General features: G+C 40.9%; 1 protein-coding gene across 1 annotated transcript in view; it reads left to right on the forward strand.

Moving 5' to 3' along the window:
* Nucleotides 1–20,754, forward strand: part of LOC126214965 (uncharacterized) — an 815,775-nt gene that overhangs the window by 721,307 nt on the left and 73,714 nt on the right. The window contains exons 26-28 of the mRNA XM_049941599.1: nt 9,494–9,744; nt 18,811–18,965; nt 19,229–19,440. Of these exons, the coding sequence (XP_049797556.1) occupies nt 9,494–9,744; nt 18,811–18,965; nt 19,229–19,440 (618 nt within the window). The remainder of the gene's footprint in view (nt 1–9,493; nt 9,745–18,810; nt 18,966–19,228; nt 19,441–20,754) is intronic.

The following is a 20,754-nucleotide window of genomic DNA, read 5'->3' on the forward strand; positions in this document are numbered from 1 at the left end:
CACTCGTTGGTGTACAGAGATCAATGGTAGTCAGTGCAAGGGGGGCCATAAGCTCAGCTTCGTTTCTGTGAGCCTGCCTATTAATGGTCGTTGTGATCACTGAAGCAGCAGTTGTTGCCTCTCTTACTATTGCTCGGTCCTCACATTTTGTCATATCTCTAGGTCGACCACTTGTTTCTTTGCAGTGTGTTCAGCCACGGTTCATCCATTCCTGCCAACATCATCAAACAGTGGCATCACTCTTACTCAAATGTCAAGCGATTCATTAATTACTGCAACCAGCCTCTTTCAGCCCAACTACACATCCTCTCTCAGATCCTGAAATCTGCGTATATTGTTCACACACCTGTTTGTGAGGCACAATTACTATCCATCTGGGAATGCGTATGTGGAATGAAATTTGCAAAGACTTTATACCTTCTAATTTTTTATTATCTTTGTCAACTGTGCCATGAAATTGTACTGCAGCATCACACATTCATCCATCAACCACCAAATTTACAATTTTGCATTTTCCATCGATACCTGTAGGAATATCAATCTGTGACCAATTTGCATAACTCCTTCAAGGTGCGTCACATAACCCCCCCCCCCCCCCCCCCACGAAGGTATTTTTACTGAAATACCAAATTGAAATAATTCACAACAACTCTATATCCTGCACAGCTAGCTAATTTGTGAACTGCTATTCCCAATGTCTTTTTATGATAAAACATTTAGTGTTTGTGCACAGAAGTAGGGATGCCCCTTCCTTCATTCAGAAGTGTTGTAATCTTTTCAAGGTTCCACCATACCACAGTCCAATATTGTTCTTTTACTGATCACTCTACACTTTTTTATAAGGTGCTTGATGTTGGAGGGTGCAATAAAATGGTTTTGCACTCAATAATTGCCTTGGATAAGATTTTTTAACATCAACTCTAGAACAATCTCCCTCTTCGCCTACAATTTCACTGACACCTTAAGGAGATAAGCTCTCTCTTTATTAAAAACATTACAAAGGTATTGATTACCTCTCACCCTCATTCATGAAATGTGAACAGCTGTTCCAGGCACAATTTGTGTAAAACATCTGATGCCCGGAAAACTGATATTCAGTTGCATTAGCAAAGTCAGTTGAGATGCAGCATGCAAACGTGTCAGCGAAACTTTGTGTTTGGCATCTGGTTTTTATCTTCCACAAGTTGTGTCATAAATAAATGTGCCAATGGAGAAAGGAAGGTAGAATTATTGCCCTAATTGTATCACAGAATGGACAGCAACTTTCCATGGGTATATTGTGTCAGTAGTCAGTAAATGAAACAAGGTCTCTCATCTGTTTACTTCGGTGTGTTAATGTTTTGATTAGTGATGGCCAATAAGACTCAAACCCTTCATTGTTAAAAGAATTGAATTCCCATGTATAAAACAACATCATTATCACTGGATAAGTATGGTCTGGGTAATTTGCACTCTGTTTTAGGAAAGGGTAGTTCGTCATGCATCTCAGTGGTTGTGGTGTCACATCTCCTGAACTATATGTCATACAATGAAATAATTTTGCAGGTACATTCAGTGATACATGTGGATACCATCTACAAAAGTGATGTGAATGGAGTTAGTAGTAAAGAAGTGATAAATTAAAATATTATGAACTTCTACTGCATAAACAACGAAAATGTACTTTAAGCGATATTTGTTTTTCCTTTCATTATTTTGTAAGGAGTGTCGAAGAGAAAGTTTCAAAAAGGTTTTAAATTTTGTGTAAAGTTTGTTAGAAGTCACTAGGTGATATCATTTCTACATGTATATCTACATCTATACTCTGCAAATCCCCTTGAGGTGCGTGGCAAAGAGGATGTCGCATTATACCAGTTATTGGGGTTTCTTCCTGTTCCATTCACGTATGGAACACAGGAAGAATGATTGTTTGAATGCCTGTGTGCATGTCATGATTATTCTAATCTTATCTTCATGATCCCAATGTGACTGATATCTAGGGGCTGTAGTAAGGGTGTTTATAAATGAATATCGGGGTTTTAATGCTTTATAATATTTATGACATTAGACTTGCAGTTATAAATGATATGTCAAATCAAAGAGAAGCTCAAACAATCTTACCAAGAACCTTATAAATGTTCAATGTGAGCACTGGCATAGCGAAGTACGCGATTGGTTGAACTTCACTGTACCCAATCGCTGTTGTTGCCACAACCACATCATGGTCACACATACCAGTTTTGATGTGGACATATTTGAAGATGTCAGGTCTATTTGTTGCCGTAAGTTCCAATATACATTACTGGCCATTAAAATTGCTACACCACGAAGATGACGTGCTACAGATGTGAAATTTAACCGACAGGAAGAGGTTGCTGTGATATGCAAATGATTAGCGTTTCAGAGCATTCACACAAGGTTGGCACTGGTGGTGACACCTACAACGTGCTGACATGAAGAAAGTTTCCAACCGATTTCTCATACACAAACAGCAGTTGAGCGGCGTTGCCTGATGAAACGTTGTTGTGATGCCTCGTCTAAGAAGGAGAAATGTGTACCATCACGTTTCCGACTTTGATAAAGGTCAGATTGTAGCCTATCGCGATTGCGGTTTATCGTATCGCGACATTGCTGCTCCCATTGGTCGAGATCCAATGACTGTTAGCAGAATATGGAATCGGTCGGTTCAGGAGGGTAGTACGGAACGCCGTGCTGGATCCCAACGGCCTCGTATCACTAGCAGTCGAGATGACAGGCATCTTATCTGCACGGCTGTAACGGATCGTGCAGCCACGTCTCAATCCCTGAGTCGACAGATGAGGACGTTTGCAAGACAACAACCATCTGCACGAACAGTTCGACGACGTTTGCAGCAGCGTGGACTATCAGCTCGGAGACCGTGGCTGCGGTTACCCTTGACGTTGCATCACAGACAGGAGCGCCTGCGATGGTGTACTCGATGACGAACCTGGGTGCATGAATGGCAAAACGTCATTTTTTTTGGATGAATCTAGGTTCTGTTTACATCGTCAGGACGGTCGCATCCATGTTTGGTGACATCGCGGTGAACACACATTGGAAGCGTGTATTCGTCATCACCATACTGGCGTATCACCCGACGTGATGGTATGCGGTGTCATTGGTTACACATCTCGGTCACCTCTTGTCCGCATTGACGGCACTTTAAACAGTGTACGTTACATTTCAGATGTGTTACGACCCGTGGCTCTACCCTTCATTCGATCCCTGCGAAACCCTACATTTCAGCACGTTGCAGGTCCTGTACGGGCCGTTCTGGATACAGAAAACGTTCGACTGCTGCCCTGGCCAGCACATTCTCCAGATCTCTCACCGAAGTCTGGTCAGTGGTGGCCTAGCAACTGGTTCGTCACAATGCGCCAGTCACTACTCTTGATGAACTGTGGTATCGTGTTGAAGTTGCATGGGCCGCTGAACCTGTGCACGCCATCAAAGCTCTGTTTGACTCAATGCCTAGGCGTATCAAGGCCGTTATTACGGCCAGAGGTGGTTGTTCTGGGTACTGGTTTCTCAGGATCTATTCACCCAAATTGCGTGAAAATGTAATCACATTTCAGTTCTAGTATACTATATTTGTCCAATGAATACCCGTTTATCATCTGCATTTCTTCTTTGTGTAGCAGTTTTAATGGCCAGTAGTGTATTTCCATCATGAGTGGGGTTCCTAACCATCTGTTCTAGGTAGCTTTCAGAGAAGGCATTTAGTCAAGTTTCTCGGGATGTCTGATTACCTCTACAACTAACAAAACTTTAATTTTACCAATTACTTGTTGGATGATTTAAGTCTCCACCGGTGATTTTGATATGGTGGGGGAACTTACGTACGAGTGAACTGAAGTTTTCTCTGAAGTTTTCAGTTACATCAGGAGATCTGGTGGGCAATAGAAGGATCCAATTATCTTTTTATGCCCACCCTCGATACTGCCCAAACAATTTCACATGCAGCTTCAATTTTTTAGCTTCTGTACCTAGTATTATGTGAGCTTCACCACTTTTCATGAATGCTTCAAACTCTGGCATGTTGTTGATCATGCTTCGGCACGCCATTAGAATTTAAATACTAACACCTGCAGGATGCATTTCTTTCAGTCTTACACTGATACTTCCGGGTTTCATGTAGCTATCATTATCTGGATTGAAATGAATGAATGAATGTAGTCTGGGTATTTTGTGCACTTTAAATTATACTCCCTCAAGACATCTACACATTTTCTATCTCTAATGCTTGTGTTGAACCTTCAGTATGAGATTGTACCTCTTAACAAGTAGATTATGTCAGCATTTTAATTGTTTAAATTGGTCAGCTGCATGAAATATTGAAAATAAAATTTTTATTGGCCTTGGAAAACCGTTTGAAAGGCAATTTGCAATTGGGACTGATGAATGGAGTGACCACTTTAGCTATATAGTAAAATACTGGGTGATCAAAAAGTCAGTATAAATTTGAAAACTGAATAAATCATGGAATAATGTAGATATGGAGGTACAAATTGATACACATGCTTGGAATGACATGGGGTTTCATTGGGACCAAAAAAATACAAAAGTTCAAAAAATGTCCAACATATGGTGCTTCATCTGATCAGAACAGCAATAATTAGCATAACAAAGTAAGAAAACAAAGATGATGTTCTTTACACGAAATGATCAATATGTCCACCATCATTCCTCAACAATAGCTGTAGTCGAGGAATAATGTTGTGAACAGCACTGTAAAGCATGTCCGGAGTTATGGTGAGGCATTGGCGTCGGATGTCGTCTTTCAGCATCCCTAGAGATGTCGGTCGATCACGATACGCTTGCGACTTCAGGTAACCCCAAAGCCAATAATCGCACGGACTGAGGTCTGGGGACCTGGGAGGCCAAGCATGACGAAAGTGGCGGCTGAGCACACGATCATCACCAAACGACACACACAAGAGATCTTTCACGTGTCTAGCAATATGGGGTGAAGCGCCATCCTGCAAAAACATCGTACATTCCAGCAGGTGTTTATCAGCCAGGCTGGGGATGATGCGGTTCTGTAACATATCGGCGTACCTCTCACCCATCACGGTAGCAGTTACAAAACATTTTGCTGTCCAGCGCCATCTATCAGACATTTTGTGAACATGATGGTGGACATATTGAACATTTCCTGTAAAGAACATCATCTTTGCTTTGTCTTACTTTGTTGTGCTAATTATTGCTATTCTGATCAGATGAAATGCCACCTGTCGGACATTTTTTGAACTTTTGTATTTTTTTGGTTCTAATAAAACCCCATGTCATTCTAAGCATGTGTGTCAGTTTTTACCTCTCTATCTACATTATTCCGTGATTTATACAGTTTTCAAATTTATACTGACTTTTTGATCACCCGGTAGATTAACCTTAGCTTCAAATTTTCATTCTGAATTTGAAGTGCATTGTTAGAGAAAGCTTTGCCTGGTTTCTTGTAACCACCTCATTTAGCAGCATGCAGGTTGCTAGCCAGCATGACAGGGAGGTGAGCCAGACCCGGGTCACGTCTGTGCGGTGTATTAATGACTGTTAGCAATGCACACCAGCCAACCTAAGTCTGGATTTTTAGACAGTTTTTATGTTTCTTTGTTCACATGCTGGGTCGGCCTCTCATCTCCATCTGAGGAAATACAATACACACACAGTTAAAATATAATGATACACAGAATACTTTTTAAACAGACCAATGACGCACATGCCACCGTTGTGTTAACTGAAGGCTACGGTAACAGTAAGGCATCTGGCGAGATATAAATTTACCAAGTCATGAAAACAAGTGGATCATCAATGAGAAGGTAAATGCTGTGAAAGAAAGAGCTGTTGAAACACTTCCGCATATCTAACGAAAAAGACTTTACGTACTTCTAACATTGTGCTGATATCAAGATCAGCTACTCATCTTATTTGTTATACAGAGTTAGTCTAAATGATGGACCCATTTTCAAAACTTCATATTTATTCAAGTACAAATCCAAAATGAACAAGCTTTATACCAATGAAAAGAGGATGTTTCAAAGTTTTTTTTCATAATGTTTGATATCAATTTAATAAATTTAATAATTTGTAGTTAATTAGTTTTTAATAATAATTAACTAATCAGAAATGTGATAAATGTTCAATGTGGCCACCGTAGGCTGCACGGCAAACATCGACGCGGTAGCCAAACTTGTCCCACACACGCGAAAGCATATCTGCTGTTAACTGAGTCCACGGCAGCAGTGATCCGGTTCCGCAGATCATTCAGAGTGGTCAGTAGAGGTAGGACGTAAGCAGCTTCCTTCACACAACCCCATAAGAGATAGTCGCAGGGTCTGAGATCAGGAGATCTCGGTGGCTAGAAGTGCAGAGTTGGTCCTCAAGTCCCCTGCGACCGATCCAGCGCTGAGGAAGGGAGTCATTCAAAAAGCCTCGTGCATCAGGGTGCCGATGGGGTGGAGCCCCATCCTGTTGAAAAATGGAGTCCTGGGAATCTTCCGTAACTTGAGGGAACAGCCATTATTCCATCATGTCCAGGTACATGATTCCCATTACACAGAGAGAGAGAGAGAGAGAGATGGCCCATAAACCTTTGTACGGAATACAGCACAGAGCACGTCAATCTTTGGTGAGCCTCTTTCATGTTGCAATGGGGAATGTGGATTTTCCAAACCCCATATGCGAACGTTGTGGCTGTTAGCTTTTCCACTAAGGTGGAACGTCACTTCGTCGCTAAATATTACACGCTGTAGAAGTGCGTCATCCTCCATATTTGCTAGCACATGACCACAAAATGTGAGACGCTTCTCTTTGTCATTGGGGTTGAGAGCTTGCACAAGTTGTGGTCGGTAGGGCTTGTACAGCAAATGCCATCTCAGAACTTTCGATATAATTGGTTGGCATATTCCAAGTTCTCAACTGGCTGTATTGGTAGACTTACTGGTACTGTGCACAAAACGTTCTCGAATCTGTCGGACATCATCCTCTGACACATACGGTCGGCCTGTGCTTTTTCCTTTGCATACACTCTCAGCGTGTTTAAATTGCTTAAACCAACGGCTAATGCTTTTGCGAGTTGGAGGTCAAATACAGAATTTGGTACTAAATGCCCACTGCACTGCAATTTGAAACTCACTTTTTGCAAACTTGAAAACTCGGAAAACCTTGTGCTCCACAGTCGCCATCTCACTCACAACTAACTGTCATACAGAATGACGGCCCTATTGCCGGGTGAACTCTACCGGCCGCATCTGAAACCATCATCACCCTCCCGCTGCTGCCTGCCAAAAACTTTGAAACTTCCTCTTTTAATTGGTATAAAGCTTGTTCATTTTGGATTTTTACTTGAATACCTGCAAATTTTTGAAAATGGGTCCATAATTTAGAGTAACCCTGTATATTAATTTAGGTTTCCATCAGAGTTGCAAATAATATTGTTATTGGTGGCTAGTTTCGAACATTTTTGTTCATTCTCAAACCACCTACATTATAAGGTACAGTGTTATTAAGAAAACATAAAATACAAAATTTTTAAATATTTTGTGTACACAGATTGCAGTAGTGCAATAAATATTTTATGACGTACTTGCATTTCTAATGTTTCACAGTACATAATAATTTTTTTTTACATCACATCAGTCTAACAAATGTTATCCAACTGTATTACAATTGTCTAGACACGGTCAAAATTGGACAGGCATCTGTATTTGTTTTTATATAAAAAGTTGACAGGCACCTTCAATTGTTTGTTATGCGTTCATATTCTCTGTCTCTCAGCACTCGTAATGTTCCAGTTATATACATAGATACTGTATTGATGGATATCTCGGGCATTATTGCACTGTTTTATGAATTACCGATAGGTCATAAGCTAACTGCTTTACTGAATCATGAATCATACAGTGAAATAGAAAAAATTATTTTATTTAAATTCTGACTGTTCATTAGTCAATTTTTCTGGCTCCTTTGTCTTCATAGTGAGAACACTATGAAAATTTTTCAAATGGCACCTAAAGGAATGAAGTTAGACATACTCGAAGACTGGAAAATACATAATGGAAAATAAAGGAGTCGGACAAATTTATGAACGAACAGTACAAAAGTTAATACAATTTTTTTTTCTTTTTAAAAGTGATTCATGATTCAGTTATACAGTTAGTTTATGACATATTGTTAATTCATAAAATAGTTCAATAATGTCTGAGACCTTTTGTCAGTACAGCATCTGCATATTTAGCTGTAACTTTATGACCTCTGAGAGACAGAACAGTCGAGCACATAGTAAACAATAAATGCCCCTGTCAGATTTTTATATATAAGCGACGAAAGATGGCTATCATATTTTTAGTGTATCAAGAGAACCGTAATACAGTCAAGTAACATTTGTTATCAGAATGAGATTTTCGCTCTGCAGCGGAGTGTGCGCTGATATGAAACTTTCTGGCAGATTAAAATGGTGTGCCGGGTCGAGACTCGAACTCGGGGCCTTTGCCTTTGCAACAAATGTTGAAACTTCCTGGCAGATTAAAACGGTGTGCCGGACCGAGACTCGAACTCAGGACCTTTGCCTTTTGCAGGCAAGTGCTCTACCATCTGAGCTACCCAAGCACAACTCACACCCCGTCCTCACAGCTTTACTTCTGCCAGTACTTTGTCTCCTACCTTCCAAACTTTACAGAAGCTCTCCTGCGAACTTTGTAGAGCTAGCACTCCTGAAAGAAAGGCTATTGCGGAGATGTGGTTTAGCCACAGCCTAGGGGATGTTTCCAGAATGAGATTTTTAATTCTGTAGTGGAGTGTGCACTGATATGAAACTTCCTGGCAGATTAAAACAGTGTGCCGAACTGAGACTCAAACTAAGGACCCACTGCAGAGTGAAAATCTCATTCTGGAAACATTCCCCAGGCTGTGGCTAAGCCATGTCTCCGCAATATCCTTTCTTTCAGGAGTGCTAGTTCTGCAAGATACACAGGAGAGCTTCTGTAAAGTTTGGAAGGTAGGAGGCAAGGTACTGGCAGAGGTAAAGCTGTGAGGACGGGGTGTGAGTGGTGCTTGGGTAGCTCAGATGGTAGAGCACTTGCCTGCGAAAGGCAAAGGTCCCGAGTTCGAGTCTCGGTCCGGCACATCATTTTAATCTGCCAGGAAGTTTCAACATTTGTTATATAGAGTTGATGTAAAAACAGATGTATTATGTATTGTGAAGCATTACAAATGCAGGTTAATGCTATAAATGATTTGTTGTACTGCTGTGATCTAGGTACACAAAATGTATTTCATATTTTGTTAATATTGTACCTTCTAATGTACGTAATGGTTTGAGAATGAATGAAATGTTAGAAATTAGTTGCTAATAAAAATACTATTTGTGTCTCTGACAGAAACCTAACTTAGTAAATTATATAAAAAAATTGCTGTGGACAAGCTGTGTAATTAAACTCTGTAATTCTGTATTTGTGTCAGACCCACAGTAGGCAGAGTTTGTGTGTCGGTATTGCAGGCTAAGACGCCCAGCACCTCTACGGTGCTGCACCGACCCGTGGCTGCTGCGGACACCGCCTCAGCTGCCCGGGTGGTGCCGAGGCGCGCGTCCTCGCTGTCCTCCAGGCTGCGAGTGCCACCGCCGGGGCAGGCTGCCCAGGACGAACTGGAGACATTTGCCACCGAGGACAGCCCGCACAACTTCTCGGTGCGCTCCTCTCTCAGCGACCTCACCACGGGCTCGGGAGAACCTGCAGTACTATTGAAGAGGTCAGTAAGCAGTCTCTGTCCCGTAACGGGGTGGCGGCTTGTCTGAGAAACCTGGAAAATTGGGTGTTCTCGGGGGCCTGCAATGGGCCAGTAAGTCACAGAAATCTCAGAGAAAGACTTGGAGGGATACCTGAGATATTTTACATGGAAGATAACATTTCATTGATGGAAAGAAATCTGCTGAATCTTTTGTTACACCATTAAGAGTCTGCTTCAGTAACAGCAGTTTGTGAAGTCTTGTAAGGAAAGGTGAAAGAATACATTGAATTGTAATGTTTGTGGCTAACTCTAGGGCACACCAACCTTGAGAATAGTCATTATTGTGTTGTGGAGTGTAATTTGTGTGCATTACAATTTGTCAGGTAGCTGTGAATATGGTTCTATTTTGATGAATTGCTCACAGTAGCATGCTTGAAGTTAGTAGTGACCTTTGTGTGAAGACGTGCAATTTCAAAAATGATGTGTAGTTAATATCAAAGTTATCGATATTACATTCCACTGACAACAGTTTGAAGTCATTTGGTGTGAGAATTTCTCATACTTAAGATTATTGCAGTGACCCAATGAGGCACGAAATGGGATCAGACAACAGTAATGAAGGAATTTATGGGGGCACCAAGAGCTTACAATTTAGTGAATTGTTATAAAACTGTAAATCCCAACTAAACGAGGCAACTAAAAAAAAATTGACTCCCCGGAAACTAGTAGAGTAAAACTTCAAATATGACAAAAATGGGGTCAGGAAAGCTGGAGCATCAACCTGGAAAAAAAAAAGAAAGAAAGGGGAAAAAAAAATTTCAGGTAAATCTTTTGATGCAACAATGTTGCCACCCTGTAGAACCACTATTTTTAGCAGATGGAGATATGGATTTAAGAAAAGTGTGTTTGTATCACCCAGACACTTGTCAAAAGTGCATGGTGGTTTGGTAATTTCAGTTTTGTTGTGCATTTTATATATTCATACTATTGTGTAGCGTACTCTCCTTTTTATTCTTTACATGACACTGAAGGAATTCCTTGATCCAGTTTATGTGCTGTTCATGTTACAAATTAAAGTATGGTATCCCTCCCTCACCATACACCCTTCTCCTTCCCATCGCCAACAGTCCTCGTTTTCTGTGTAATATTCTCTGAATATTCCTTGATAATCCTGTGGGGGAAACAGGGAAGAGATAAGTTAAGGGGTATAAAAAGTGACAGAATTTTTCAAAACAACAAGAAGACTGATTTTCAACAAGGAAGTGCCCCAAAATGGCAAAAGATGTATATACAAAACCTATTGTGCACCTGTTTGAGCTTTGCTGCAAATGATATTGAAGTAAAGGCAAGGAAGCAGAATATGGGTTTGTGAAAGGAAATTTTTGAATATTAGAATGAGTGACACAACTATACGAGTGGAGAATCAAATTCTGAGAGACCTACTGAAAGAGGAATTTCTACAAGACAAAATAGAAGAGTGAAGATTGGAGTGATGTGGGCACTTGAGGTGGATGTAAGAAAAGGGGACTCTTATGATTATGATGGGCCTGAGATTTTATGGAAAGAGGAGCCAAACCAAAATTGGTGTGTAGGAAGGCCTATCTGGAGATATTTGTCCAGAGTAGGAACTTTGTACAGAAGCAAAATGTGATTGATAAACAGTTCACACTATAAGAGAGTAGAAGCTTTAGAAATGTGATGTTGCAGAATAATGCTGAAGATAAGATGGGTAGATTGTACAACTAATGAAGATATACTAAATTGAATTAGGGAGAAAAGAAATTCACTGTACTACTTGACTACATCAAGAGATCAATTGATGGAACACATTCTGAGACCATCAAGGAATTGCCAATTTGGTAATGGAGGGAAGTGTCAAGAGTAAAAATTGTAGAGGGAGACCGGTAGATGAATATAGCAAACAGATTCAGAAGGGCACAGGTTGCAGAAGTTATTCAAAGCTGAAGAGGCTTGCACAGGATACACTGTTGTCAAACCAGTCTTCAAACTGAAGACCATCACAGCAACTACTTATATTAATATTGGATAGGAATATATATGGATATTACCTGATAGAATTTTACTAGCTGTTGCAGTAGAGATAGCCACGTTACATGGGGGTAAATAACCCAAGAGAATGAACAGTATGTCCTGGCAGATCCTCTGAACTGTGGAAAATTGCGTAAGCAGTAGTGCATCACGGGAGCAGTTTCTATCTGATTTGTGATTAACAAACAACAAAGGGTAAGAAGCAGTTTTGTCTGTAAAGCATACGAGCTCCACATTATTGCCATTGAGTCCTCACATGGAGTGGCAAGGTGTCCTTGTCCTTTAGCAGACGAGGGGGATGGGTAGTGTGGCACAGTATTGTGTTTATAATTGTGAAGATGCGACACACGAGTCACCGTGAAGAAGGCTGCCTGTGGCTATAGCCCAAAATGTTAAGGGTTACACATCTACATCCATATCTACGTGATTACTCTGCTATTCACAATAAAGTGCCTGACAGAGGGTTTAATGAACCACCTTCAAGCTGTCTCTCTACCGTGCCACTCTTGAACAGCGGGAAAAATGGGCACTTAAAATTTTCTGTGCGAGCCCTGATTTCTCTTATTTTATCGTGATGATCATTTCTCCCTATGTAGGTGGGTGCCAACAGAATGTTTTCGCAATCGGAGGAGAAAACTGGTGATTGAAATTTCATGAGAAGATCCCGTCGCAACAAAAAACGCCTTTGTTTTAATGATTGCCACTCCAAATCACGTATCACGTCTGTGACACCCTATTTCGCGATAATACAAAACAAGCTGCCCTTCTTTGTACTTTTTCGGTGTCATCCGTCAGTCCCACCTAATGCAGATCCCACACTATACAGCAATACTCCAGAATAGGGCAGACAAGCGTGGTGTAAGCAGTCTCTTTAGTGGACCTGTTGCACCTTCTAAGTGTTGTGCCAATGAATCACAGTCTTTGGTTTGCTCTACCCACAATATTATCTATGTGATCATTCCAATTTAGATTATTTGTAATTGTAATCCCTTGTAATCCCTAAGTATTTAGTTGAATTTACAGCCTTCAGATTTGTGTGACTTATCACGTAATCGATAGGATTTTATAAATTGGTGGCTGCGGATGTTGCTCAGTCTGAAGTTCTACACAGGGAAGCATATTGCAGTGAGCTGGGTTCAGTCAATGTTCAATAATAACTGATGTTCAAAGGTTTTCCTGGAAAATATGCTGCTCCTGAGGTGTCTTAGGCATGCAAGTCAGCTGGATTGTTTGTTCATTGTGCAACAAATTTTGACGGCATAATGTGCCATCTTTGTGGCTATACTGACTGTCAATTCAACGCTCCTTCAGTGGGAAGGCCACACAACAGCCGACAACCGATGAGGATAAACCCACATTGGCAGACTACATCGTATATGTGAGCAACGTATTCAGAAAAATCGGTAGAATTTTTTGCTGACAAAATATGAGAGATGTGTATCTCCCAATGGCTGAGGCTAAATCCCTTCTACGGGCAGTAAATGATGACCTGGGACTCTGAAAACCTGGTGGGTATTACATACTGTGCTAGTGTGGAAATGAACATGTCAGACAATCCATTTGCACAGTTGAAGAAAACTGTACTGAACATAGACATACTGATCTCTGGCAGCCAACAAAATCAGCAATTGAGGAACATTGCGTTGAGACTAAGGCCGTCTCCTACGTGAGGGACAGAAGCGAGCGACAGCACGCAACATTACACAATCACAGGTGTAGTTATGGAAGTTTCCTGCGTGAGCGACATCTGTGTCGCTGCCTGTCTCCCGGTGCAACTGGCGATGTTTGAATTCAACTGTGTTTGAATCTTGTTGCTGTAGCTGTAGCACACGTGTCTTCTTGGCAAAGCAGTGGAGCAGACATGACGGTAGCTATGAATTACTTAACATCCTATTTTAAGAAAACTATTCGGTGAAAAAATTTGATTCTTCTGCAACCTATAGCTTGATATCCTTAAATGATAAAGGTCAGAATTTATTTTTGTTATTGGTCATAGTTACTGTGCTGCACAAAATTGAGTACGTGGCTGCACGAAATTTTTAAGAATTTGCAGAGGTAAAATCACATTGTGTAGACTTTCCGAATAGTTAATTTAAGGCCATACATTACTGCATATACAATGTAACCACTATATGTAAATTGTATTTAAAGTTGAGACCGGAATGATATCTCTTTTCGTTCTTGAGATATTGGTTGTTATATCCATGGACGGGTCGCTTGCGTCCGAACTTTTCCTACACTTTGGGAATCAAGTGGTCATAAAAATTGTCGTATCTCATGAAAGGTTCAAGATATCGAAAAGACGATTTTTGGAAATGACAGCATGCAGAAAGGACTATTTTATCATATGATTAACACTCGATATGTTTTTGTAAACGCATGAGCAGAGCGAAAACAAGACTTCCTATAACTTACACCATGAGGTTTTGTCCAAATTTTCATAGGCAAACAAAGAGAGAGAAACAGGTAAACGGGGTATCAAAGTGACCTGCATGAAGTCTACTTTGGCATGAAAATATTTAACTGCTTGAAAGTAATCAGGGTAATGAACGACAAGTTAGTTAATAAGCTGAGGAAGAATTGAAATATTTCATGAAAAGCTGCTTTAAATGAAGTGTCAGAAATGTCATCTGTTCAAGACCTAGCTATTTTGTTCATAAGAAGATACATTGATGTGGAATTTAAATGTCAAAAAGGCTTCCTTCGAATCAAGTACATCAGGAAGGCAAACGAGGAGTCATTACGATCATGCTTTCTGAATGAAACTTGAAATTAAAAAATGGAAGAAGTCACTCAAATATTTTATGAAATTATTTGTGTAAAAGAAATAAGTAGATCAGAGAAACGTTCTACGTGCCTTTGAATGATGCTTGCAAACATGAACAGAAAATGAGGTGCAACAAACGTTTCCGTAATATTTTTTATTTCATACTTTTAGACAGATCATTACACAGAATGTTTGACTTTCTTTTCAAAAATTTTATAAGCTTTACTTTTACAGACTATTTAGAGTAATTGAAACACTTGGCCTTAACTCTGACTGCTGATGAATTACGTTCGCAACATGAAATATCTGCAAAATTGCATGGTTCATTGTAATTTATTAGGAATTAAATGTGTGTGATATAGTGGGATAAGTGTGAAGATCAAGTTCTTTGGAAAGACCTTAAAAATATACTTAGCGATGCAGTGTAAACAGCATACATAAAATTTAGTATACAGATCGTAATTGATTCAGTAAAAATACAGGAATTGCTGGGAATCAAACTCAGGACCTTATCCTTGCACGTAATTACAAACTGTACATGCCACCTATTGTCCACGCGTATCATTCTTTGTGCTTATGTTTGTATTTAGTGTAGTTAGTCATGTAATAGTCATTCCTCTGCATTTATTGGCTGTTAAAAGTTCTTGATCATGTAAACAAACATTCGTATTTAATTTATTGATGAGATAGTCGAATGCTCCTCTGCTAATTCACATGTATTCGAAGAACTTGTCTGGTGATCTTTGTAGTTGACGATACTCATGAAATTCTCGATGGAGATTCCTCCATTTGTAAATTTCATGCAGAGCATTCCTTTTTGCTTTGTTTCCTTAAGTAAACTAATTCTGTAGCCGTACTCTCCAGCTACGGTATTCTACAGGTTACGGACGCCGTTTTATAGAAACAGCTGGTTGGCTCTAAGCAGCCATCTTGTAGCGCGACACGGTCGCTCGCAAGCAGGACACCCAATGTTGTCGCCCGATGTTGCTGCTTGTCGCTGGAGTGTTGCGTATGCAGAAGTCGCTCACTGTCGCTCGCTTTTGTTGCTCACGTAGGACAAGGCCAACCATAAAATGAAATATGAAGGAAAAAAAGTTTTGAAAAAATCCCTATTTTAGAACTGTAGGCATTGAAATTCAGCTATGTACGAACCTCATTGATACGGGACAATGAATTCCAGCTAATCTAAGGAAGGAATCCAACATTGAAGTTACACAAAGCACAGCAGAGGCACATTACTGGCCAGCAAAGAGGCAGAGTAGAGGCTCGAGGTCCTTCACTCGACTCCTGGGACTTCACTGTGACTAACATGGCGCATGGCCCGTGCACACGACAAGAGTGGTGGAAGGTAGCAGCTGTATATATATCTTACCGTCTAAGTCACGACATCAGTTAGCAAGAGTAACCTGATGATGATGCCATGACACGCCATCAAAAGTATGTTCCACAGCAACCAATCAATCTTGCTGCATGTCTGAGAAACATTCAAGCAATAATTTTGTAAGTTGAAATGCAAACATTGAAATAAAACTGTCCTCTGCCCTGCAAATTTAGTTAGTTGTTGACAGTTAATTAATGATATAAAATTATTTTTTCATAAATGTTAACTACTAGCCTTTTCCACATGGGTTCAACCATATGTGTGAAACACATGTACTGAACACATCTGCCCTCCCCCCCCACCCCCCAAAATAAAAAAAATCCCATTCCACCTCATCCTCACTCTGTCTGTCCTCCTCATCCTCCCCCACCTCTATCTATCTCCACCGTCCCACTCTTTCTGTCTCTTCATCTGCTCCTCCCTCTCTCTTTGTCCATTTCCTCCACCCACTTCCTGTGACTGTATCTTCCACTCTCCTCCCTCTGACCATACCTTCCACATCCCACCCTTTGACTACATCTTCCTCCCCCTCACTCTTTCCATCTCAATTTCCACTTCCTCCTCTTTCTTTTCCACCAGCTCTCTACACTCTCCATCTGCCTCATGCATCTCCCCCTCTTTCCCTCTCTCTGTACATTTCCTATTCCCCCCCTCACTCCGTCCGTCTCCTTCCCATCACTCTGTCCATCCCCTTCCCTATCCATCTCAACCTGTCCGCAGCTGCACTCATCAGCATGTGTAGTCCCTGCAATACAGTTCATTAAAGTAGGCCAATACTACTCCCACAATATACCTGTCAATTAGGTCAGTCTACATGTGGGGTCTGGAGAACCATTTCTTGCCCCTGACCTGTATACTGCACTTTAAAGCAGGTTGCTTTGGTAGGCCAATACTGCCTTTAGACAGCATGCCTTTCGTCCAGAGCAGCCTATATATGTCATGGATGAAAAAACACACTTTTGCCCTTATCTCCACTCCTGTTGGAGCCAGGAGGTTATAAACCCCACAGCACTGTTACTTGTGAGACCTGCTGTTTTTATGCCAAATTTGCTTGAAATCGATTAAGGGGCTCAGGAGGAGATTGTGCACGTACACACATACACTCTGCTTAGAGCTAAATCTCCAAACAATACAGCTCTCAGAATGAGAGGGATCTGCCAGGAAGTTTCATATCAGCGCACACTCCGCTGCAGAGTGAAAATCTCATTCTGGAAACATCCCCCAGGCTGTGGCTAAGCCATGTCTCCGCAATATCCTTTATTTCAGGAATGCTAGTTCTGCAAGGTTCGCAGGAGAGCTTCTGTAAAGTTTGGAAGGTAGGAGATGAGGTACTGACAGAAGTAAAGCTGTGAGGACGGGGCATGAGTCGTGCTTGGGAAGCTCAGTTGGTAGAGCACTTGTCTGCCAAAGGCAAAGGTCCCAGGTTCGAGTCTCAGTCCAGCACACAGGAAGTTTCAATACAGCTCTCTTTGAAACAGTTCCATAAGTTTGTGGCTTCCAAAGTTAAGGTTAATGGCCACCCATATTATAGAGTGGAACCAAAGCAAAATGAGACCCCATTATCATACATAGTTTTCTGTTTGTTTTCCAAGTTGATGAGAAGCCAACCTCGGGGACGATCAGTTTGGATTCCGTAGAAATATTGGAACACGTGAGGCAATACTGACCCTACGACTTATCTTGGAAGCTAGATTAAGGAAAGGCAAACCTACGTTTCTAGCATTTGTAGACTCAGAGAAAGCTTTTGACAATGTTGACTGGAATACTCTCTTTCAGATTCTGAAGGTGGCAGGGGTAAAATACAGGGAGCGAAAGGCTATTTACAATTTGTACAGAAACCAAATGGCAGTTATAAGAGTCGAAGGGTATGAAAGGGAAGCAATGGTTGGGAAGGGAGTGAGACAGGGTTGTAGCCTATCCCCGATGTTATTCAATCTGTATATTGAGCAAGCAGTAAAGGAAACAAAAGAAAAATTGGGAGTAGGTATTAAAATCCATGGAGAAGAAATAAAATCTTTGAGGTTTGCTGATGACATTGTAATTCTGTCAGAGACAGCACAGGAGTTGGAAGAGCAGTTGAACGGAATGGACAGTGTCTTGAAAGGAGGATATAAGATGAACATCAACAAAAGCAAAACGAGGATAATGGAATGTAGTCAAATTAAGTCGGGAGATGCTGAGGGTATTAGATTAGCAAATGAGACACTTAAAGTAGTAAAGGAGTTTTGCTATTTGGGGAGCAAAATAACTGATGATGGTCAAAGTAGAGAGGATATCAAATGTAGACTGGCAATGGGAAGGAAAGCGTTTCTGAAGAAGAGAAATTTGTTAACATCGAGTATAGATTTAAGTGTCAGGAAGTCATTTCTGAAAGTATTTGTATGGAGTGTAGCCATGTATGGAAGTGAAACATGGGTGATAAATAGTTTGGACAAGAAGGGAATAGAAGCTTTCGAAATGTGGTGCTACAGAAGAATGCTGAAGATTAGATGGGTAGATCACATAACTAATGAGTAGGTATTGAATAGAATTGGGAAGAAGAAGAGTTTGTGGCACAACTTGACAAGAAGAAGGGACCGGTTGGTAGGACATGTTCTGAGGCATCAAGGTATCACAAATTTAGCATTGGAGGGCAGCGTGGAGGGTAAAAATCGTAGAGGGAGACAAAGAGATGAATACACCAAGCAGATTCAGAAGGATGTAGGTTGCAGTAGGTACTGGGAGATGAAGAAGCTTGCACAGGATAGAGTAGCATGTAGAGCTGCATCAAAGCAGTCTCAGGACTGAAGACCACAACAACAATAACAACAACAACAACAATAATGTATCTCTTGCCTATTAAATGTGACCCTGTGTGCATTAACGTGGATAACAATGTTGTTGTTTCCAGACTTTCACAAGGACATCCTGTGTTTGAGAATGGCTGCAGCAGTAGCAGCCTACCGGTGCCCGCGTACCCGGAGGGTGCTGTGCCCCCAGCTAGGGGCACTTCTCCCAGTTCTTTGGACGCCACCACAGTGGAGGACAACAGCTGCCAGGCTTCAGGTAAGGCCGAGGGCAAAATAAAATCGTGTCTTCTGCACTGAGTTCACCAAGGAAGATACAGGGTAAATTCCAAATAACTGGCCACTGTAGTATAATCTCTGAAAATTTTGAACGACATTCAACCAGCCATGTGCTTAATGGTTTGTAACTAACAGAGTATCTAATGTACAGTCTTGAAGCCAGAGTGTTGCAAATGGCAGAGTGTCAGAACAATATGATGTAGGGTAGGTGACAACGTTTTTACAGTATGCTTATTTTTCCAGAGGAGCTTGGTGTGAGCTGCGCATCAGCGTCCGAAGAAGTGCAGACTGTACTCAGTCGCGGGGGATCCCTGAGTTCACTGAGTGTCGACTCCCTCGGCTCGACGGAGCCGACGCCCTCGGAGCAGGCCTTGCTGGAACAGTGCATCAATTCTGGAATGCCAAAGAGCCGCGGATCGTCCTCTCGGGCTGCTGCCTGTAGAATTCCCCTGCCGGCAAGTGTCGACACTGTGACTCTGTCTGTAGATGTTACTCTTTCAGAATGAATGTGTCAGTAATGTAACATACATACCACTGAATGAAGTCTGTGAACTGATGTGTGACAAGATTGTGTCGATGTAGATCTTGAATAGCGCAACTCGTATAAATTTTATAAGGTGTTCACAGAAATAGCTTGAATTGACATACAGAGTATCTGGAAATATAACAATGGAAACACTTTTTGACAAAATGAGGTAACTGGATGGATAAAAATAAATCTACTTACCAATTGGCGGCAGAACACACACAAATGATTATAATTAGGCAAGCTTTTGGAGCCAGCAGCTCCTTCTTCAGGCAGATGGGTTGAAGGGGAAGGAAGAGGGGTGAAGGAAAAGGATTGAAGAGGTTTAGGAAAAGGGGTAGATTTCATAGAAATCACCCAGAACCATGGGTCAGGGAAGACTTACTAGATGGTAAGTGGAATATTACCATCGATTAAGAGGTTACAGTGACTTCTCAAACTCTGGTCCTTTTCATAGACCTGTCCAGCCCATTTTGCTCACCCCTCTTCCTTCCCTTTCAACCTTTCTTCCAGAAGAAGGAACCTCTGGCTCTGAAACTTGCCTAATTATAATCTTTTATGTGTGTGTTCTGCTGCTGCTGAGTGAGTAGATTTTTTTATCTATCTAGTTACCTTAGAACATCTGGAAATGAACTGATGGTTAACAAAGATTTGCATCTCAGAGTGAGTGCTGTCTACCAATTTTCACACTGTTGTATTTCATCAACATTTAGGAAGATTGCTAGTAGCGGGGCAACTGGAACCACATGCCCTAAACAATATGAACATGCTTAAACTTTCGGTCCGATTTTATGCTATTAGCGAACGAAAAAATTCAACTTTAGAACAGATCCAAAGTTAAGTTTCAGTATCATTTTTAATTTAGTTTTGAAGCTACCAATTAATAATGTTCTTATCATGTCAGAGTCATACACTTTCACTTCGTTGCTCGTAATCCTGCCTTTTTCTGTGGATAAAATCATTAGCAAAGACAGGAGCTTATCAGTTTCCTCAAATAATAATTGAGAATTCAGCATCATTCCTGCATGCAAAATTGCTCAGAAGTTACTTTTGTTGCACTTAACGGATGCACACCGCACCAAAAATTAAATCCAACAAAATTCATTCTTCCATAATCTCTTGACATATATATATGACATCGTTAAGAATACAAAGGTACTTCAAAAGTCGTCCTTTTTGGAAATACTCACGATTTCATTATGTGTCTATTCTGTGTGCTGAGCGTACTGTGTGAATTCCACTT

The sequence above is a fragment of the Schistocerca nitens genome, chromosome 12 (genome assembly GCF_023898315.1).
Source record: "Schistocerca nitens isolate TAMUIC-IGC-003100 chromosome 12, iqSchNite1.1, whole genome shotgun sequence".
Lineage (NCBI taxonomy): Eukaryota > Metazoa > Arthropoda > Insecta > Orthoptera > Acrididae > Schistocerca > Schistocerca nitens.